Below are 6683 nucleotides of genomic sequence, written 5' to 3'. Positions count from 1 at the left end.
TAAATAACATTGCCCCCAATAATTTCAAAAAAAGAGAACTTGTGCAAACTTCTGCAAAGTGCCTGTGGTGCATGTCTGTTGTTGATTGCTAAATAAACTCATGCAAACTTTGAGTTCTTTCACTTGATCAATAAGTTGCATTGGGCAATAGTAGTCTCAGCCTTTATAAGGCTCTCAAGGTAAAAGCCATGTGAATATTCAGCATAATAGTGGGACCTTTAGTGTAACATTGCAGATCATCAACATTTCTATAAGTGATATAGCTTTTGTTAATTTACTCACAAAAGCAGTAACAAAATATCATTGATGCTAACTGTTAGGAAGAGACATAAACACTGTAACCAGACTGATTACACTAATGTTAAAGCACTCAGAAACAGCTTTTTCATAAGTCAAATTAGGTGGAACACACTATTAAGCATATTGGATCAGATAATACATTCAAAAATACATATACGTTGAGTTAAAGTAAAAATACTTTGTGATAAGAGGTCAGACATTGCTCTAGGACTGCTATAAAATACTGATAAGTACACTAAAGATGCGCAACAGATAAAATAATGACACATATGTTGATCATTAACTTAAAAAAAAATGATTTAGACCACCTTGTGAATAGCCGTGTTGTAGTCTAAAAAAGTTTACCAGCATGCCTTTGAGACATGAACCAGGGCTCGATATATTAAGTGGAAAGTATGAGGAGAATGCGTAAACAGTGACACATGGGAGCTTTTTGCCTTTAAACAACCCAACCCCGCATACACTCACACACATTTCCTGTGCCACACAATCACCTCTTTCTACCTTCTTGCAACGTGAGAGAGCACTTGGGAAGGTAAAAGTTGGGCAAAAATATGAGCTAAGCTATTCCAGCAAGGTTCATTCAAACCTAACAGGAAAAAAAAAGATATATCAGCAGATCTTGGTAGCATGTCATGTTGTGACACGCTCAACAACTCCCAAACAGAAAACAACACACAAAGATGAGATTACACTATTGTGTTGTTCAGACTTGTTCAAACCTGGTTGTGGGTTCTGTTTGATTGCAAGTCATGTTTTTTGGCATCTGGCGGTAAATTTGCTCATGCTCAAGGCTCTCTACTAACATGGTGTCTTCAGGAAGGCAGGAGCTTCACAGTGTGAGGCTTCACCAAGCTGTGCTGTTGAATTAATGTGCGTCTGGGTGGAAAGCTTTGATCAAGCTTACAATTGCTAATGTGTGAGACAGGTATTTCTCGTATTTCATTGTATGAGGGGGTAAATTTGTCAAACATTTTCCCACCTGTAGCTTTAAACAGTAAACACAAACCCAGAGGAAAGTTGAATTTCCCTGTGGCTGCAGAATATATTGTCCATAAATACCATTACATTTTTACCCAGCAGAAGTCCATTTGCAAAACTGTAACTATAAGTCATTAAATAAAATGTTTCAGTACTTATATATTGCCATATGAAAATTAAATCCAACAAAAGTGATCACATCACTGTCACAGTTTTCAAAATAAACAATAGTGTCCTTTATTTCAAACTAAATTGTGGAACATAACAGTTCATTTCTGAGGTACGATATAGCACATATATACATAAAAACACATTGCTACAACTTGAAACAGTTTGACCTTGTTTGCTATTCACAACAGCACACCATATGTTGGATCTATGTCAGTGGGAATGAACAGCTCGCAATGTAATGATTTGACATGTTTGCGTCTGAGATCCAAGAGGATGAAAGAGCCATTTCTTTCCTCCCTTCCTCAGCACGTCCCCCAAAAATTCTGCCCCAACACTCCTAAAATAAGCTGCTTCACAGACCTCTGAACATTTCATGAGGCTGATGATTTGAGGCTTGTAGTATTGACGGAAATGGAACGACATTTCTCTTGAACTCCATAATTACAATGCAAGTCTGGACTGAGCAGTAGGTTGGGGCGCACAATGTCAGTCAAGAGGGCTGCATCTAATTAAACACTAGAAAAAAGGGTAATTACAACTTTTCAGGAGAACAGGAGACCTCACCCATGTTTCACGTCCCCTATCTGAACTGAAATATCGCCCGAGTTAACTAGCACATCTGCCGACAGCACCGGACTCACTGCTGCAAACCCTCAATCACTGCAACCTCAGGACCACTCCCTATGGGGCAGGACTCAGTGTGGTCATTTGAAACAATATAGACCACCTTCTGTGGACACCTACAGTGTGTTTCTACTCAGACTCAAAATGATAGTTTGAGTTAAATTTTAAAAAATGGGTCAACTATCTTCAGGAAGCTTTGATTAGGTGTTGGTTTGCAGAGATCAGAGCTGACAAATTAGACTTTCACTGGGTCGTTTGTACTGGCGGGAATGTTGAGTATCAGGAGGTAGAAGATGCACTGAACTTATCAATTTGGTTTAGGTCTGTCAAGTGTTGGATTATATTTGATTTGAAGCCCATAATGTTTATCTGCATTATGAATGAAATGTTCTTTTTTGGTCTTTCAGTGCTGTTTGTGCTCTAGTTGGTGGCAGCTTGCTACACAGTTGGAGCTTTTTCTTTAACAGGATTATATTCATGCAAGACCTCAAAAACACAAAATTCACTTAAATATGTACAAAGAAAAAAACACGCCAAGAGAAAGATCTGAAAAGCGTTCAACTAATACTGAACTACTTCCCTGTTTGTTTCACAAGAACACCACATGATCGTAAATGCTATTATTTACATATGTACAAAAGAAGCAGGATGCAGTGTTCTGACTGTTCTTTAAGTAGTTTTAAGGCAAGGCTAAGGATATGGTGCATGTTAAATAAAAAAAGACTGTGCTACATCACGGAAAGGGGACCAGCTCAGGTTTTGTTTGCTCGGCACACTGACATGCTCACCTTGTTACATTAGCGTTACAGCAAAGGTCAGAATGTTAAAACTTCCTGTAAGATCGCTTTGTGGAGTCCTGCCTTACACTGCACGCAAAACAGGGACAGAATTAAACTGCTTTTCAACTACAACACAGTAGACCTGTAAAATTTAAACATTACATGTACTAATCTCTGCAGTTTAAATACTCTGTACAAAACAACTTACTTTAACTTTGGTAGAACTTTATGACTGAAAAAAAAAGTCCCTGAAAAATGTTTGGATTCAGTATTTTCTTTTGGATAATTAAAATTAGGAAATGATTGATTATTAAAAGTAAAAAATATAACTGTAAGAGTAACCTTTGTGTGCTAAACATAGCTTAATTGACTGAACCTGACTCTTACACTGAGCATGGTTAATGCTCTTGAACATTGCCCACTGGACAACTGTCAGCGAATCATGCAAGAGCACAGATGTTCAGGCTTTACATTAGTATACACACGGTAAGGAGATAAGACCAACAGCATCAAGCAAGAAACAAAGAAAGCACAGGAGAACAAAGTCCTTGAAAGTGATCAAGAGATTATTAAACATTAAATACTGAAGCTGAGAATCATGTAGCAGGATGTATGAAATGACTCTGCCCTGTACATATCAAACCGTACAACTATCTGACACAATGCACACAAACTGATAATAATGGTAGCACTCAAAGCAGTACAAAGGAGGAATGTGTGTCAAGAGGGGCTTAACCTCACAGCCCAGTGAATGAGACATTCACTTCCACTATGAGGTTTGTCATTCTTGTTGTACAGCCTGGAATGTGACACTGTGCTTATCCGTTGAATACTGGAGGTTGGAATAAAGTAGGTCCCGCAGAAGGAGAGGGAGGGGGGATCCGATGAAAAAGTAACGCTCCACACCCTGATCAATCTTCATCCCAAACCTTCTGACTCTGTGTTTGTGACCTGTGCTCAGCTGTCCCCTCCTTTGAAGTGTCACATATTCGGCTCAGATCTTCTTGGGTTTACGGCCCAGGTGGTAGTAGTATGCCATGGTGACCACCAGGAAGAGCACTCGGCTGATGAGGAGCAGCATGGCTGCGTTAGGCAGGATGCCAATCTCCACTAAGGTGATGGATGTCACTGGAACGAAAAGAGAAATGTTTACAACTTCATTCTTTATTCCTTAATCGCTGAACAAAAGTCAAAGTGTACATTTAAAAAAGTAAATCTTCTCATTGAAAGTAGTTTAAAAAAAAAAACCAACAGGTTCTTACATTTTCTAGGCAAGCACTGAAACAATCCCCAAATGTCATTACGTAAATTGAGACACTTTTCTTTTACTGCAATTGTTGGGCTGGTTTGGGTAAATGAGGAGGGTAATTTTCTTCATTTTGTTCTATTATGACTCCTGAAGTCTCTGATTAGCTTCAGTTAAACTTTGGAGTTATTTTCCAGAGAACCAGGACTCAAAAGTTTGCCTCCCATCACTTCGATTCAGTGTTTTTTAGGAGGAGGTCTTTGAAAAGTTGTACAGATCAAAAAAAGTCTTCAAATATGCATCTATGAGCATGTGGGTGAGTGTGACTGAAAAGGGCAACTACTTGAGCCACAAACAAGGCTGTAACTCCACACTCTGAACACAAGAGGGCAGTAAAAACTCAAATATTTCAAATCCTTTACAGGAAAATCAATACTGTCTAACTAAGTCGCTAATAAAGGGAGGCAGACTGCATGAGAGGTGATCTAACATTAAAAGACAAAAATGCACATATAAAAGTATAATCACCTAAAAACTGGATGGCAAAGTAGCAGGCCTCGCTGAGCAGAGTCCACTGGATGATGATTTTCTCCACTGTGTAGAGTCCGTTCCACAGAATGAGGGCCAGGCCTGGAAAACAGGGCATTCAAGGATTCAGGGGCATGGGAATGAAAATAGCAAAAAGGAGACGGCTCAGGACTGATGGCAGATACACATTCAAGAGCAATTCAGCTAACAAAGCTGCTGTGAGAATGGTTCACTTGCAGCTGTTATCTGTCACGCCATGTGCACACAGTGATAATTGGCCTATTGACTGTTGAATGCACTGACTCATTGATTGAGATAAAAGCCTGTGTGCAGTCATTTCATTTGCCATCATTTTTCTAGTTGAATTTTCACTGAATCTACCCTGTCACACACTAACACAAATACAGACACACATGCACACGCGGGGATGAAGTGATGGATGCAAGCAGGGCTGGAAAGAAAGGTGGGAGGGCTGATGGACTGAATCCTCTTCCTGCCAGGTTCCATCTGTGTGGCAGATGAGACCCCATCCTTTGCCCCATTTACTGCTCCTTGTCTTGTAAGACATCCTCCTTTTTCTCAGCTAATCCCCACAGCCCCGCTGACATTTAAAATAAAGCAGCCATCTTTTGCTGGCCTTATGAGATCGACAGCTGGTTTATTCATATCCCTCTCTACAGTGCCATGTGGTTATACACCATCTCTCCTCGGGCGATGCAGTAATCATGCAGCAGGGTATGTTTTTCATGTAGCAGATTTGACTGTTTCTTTTTTTTTTTTTAGATTTCGCAGGATATGAATAAAAGGCAGTAGAATGTGAGGTTTTCCTGTCGTAGATATCTTGTGATGAGGGGGAGGAGATCATATCAGACAACAGTTATGGTTGCCATGCACTCAGTTGACACTATTTTGAGAAACTGGCAACAAACTCTGCATTTCCATGCCAGAAGTAGCACCAGGTTTTTCCACAAAGAGGGAGTCAATCAACAACAAAACAATTCCAAGAAAAACAATTAGATTTTTGTGTTTGAACATGATCAAACTGTGCTGAAAGTAGAGATCTGCAGAAGAGAAAACTGAAGGTTTATTATTTTATGTGTGCATTTTAGTCTGTTTGATGGTGTATCAGGGTTTATTATTTGACTTGGGGGCGGACAGTTTAACGACCAATCATTTTCAAAAATAAATTTGCTAACAGGAAAATATCTGCTAGAGAACCAGAAGAACCTGACCCTGGAGTCTTGGGAGGCAAAGTATCCAGGTATTAATGTGAATGCTCAGTCATACTGGAAAGCCTGTACATCATTCACTTTTTAGGAGAGTAAAAGGGTAAAAAGTGGGTGCATGGTTTTGGTTTCAGTGCAGATGAGTGCAGAATAAAAAGTACTTTAAATCCACAACACTCAAATCTACCATTTAAGTGTACTGTTTGGGGAAATTTGGGATTCCCACTGAAATACTACTGTCAAAACCTAATGGATAAGACGATGGATAAGGTGGTGTGTGGATATATTGTTCAGAAGAGACCATATCTCAAAACAACTCCCTTTGGCATTTAGATAGTATTACTGGTTTTTCTAAGAGGAAAAAAATATATTTTACAGCACAGATCTACAACCATACTAAATTGTTGAGACAGGATTTAAACACATGTAATGTAGCTTTTTATCAATAAGCTATAGCAAAAACTTGCTCAGTGGCAGACTAACCCAAGACAACGCTCATAGCACTCACAAATGATGGATTGACATCCAGAGTTCCTGATGTCTTTTTTACACTGAATCTGGGCCAAAAAAGGGGTGTGCGCTCAACAAAGCGGATGTTATCAGAGCCTGTTCCAGTTCCCTAAAATGTTTTATTGTCTTTTTTTATTGGAGACCATTTTTGTTGCAGGTTGCTCATTATTCTATTTGATTATTCTATTTATTTTATCTCATTTGTGAAAAATGGAAGTTCTTCAAGTTTTAAGTAAAGGAAAAGAAATGTTGTATTTGTATCCTATACTGAACCAGAAATGAACTGAACCATGGCTGTGTCTCCAAACCACGTACTTC

The 6683-nt window shown here is 39.1% G+C and overlaps 1 protein-coding gene across 2 annotated transcripts in view; it reads right to left on the bottom strand.

Moving 5' to 3' along the window:
* Positions 1-1495: 1495 nt before the first annotated feature.
* The window catches only part of tp53i11b (tumor protein p53 inducible protein 11b), a 45758-nt gene continuing 40570 nt past the window's right edge, over positions 1496-6683 (bottom strand). For both annotated transcript variants that reach the window (XM_074678384.1, XM_074678383.1), the window contains 2 exons: positions 4630-4731; positions 1496-3983 (listed from right to left, as the gene is read on the bottom strand). In XM_074678384.1, the coding sequence (XP_074534485.1) occupies positions 3850-3983; positions 4630-4731 (236 nt within the window). In that variant the 3' untranslated portion in view covers positions 1496-3849. The remainder of the gene's footprint in view (positions 3984-4629; positions 4732-6683) is intronic.

This window comes from Halichoeres trimaculatus, unplaced genomic scaffold, assembly GCF_033239565.1.
Source record: "Halichoeres trimaculatus isolate MK-OKI-2021-1 unplaced genomic scaffold, fHalTri1.1 fHalTri1_scaffold_10, whole genome shotgun sequence".
Lineage (NCBI taxonomy): Eukaryota > Metazoa > Chordata > Actinopteri > Labriformes > Labridae > Halichoeres > Halichoeres trimaculatus.
This window is presented reverse-complemented; position numbering and strand designations above follow the sequence as displayed.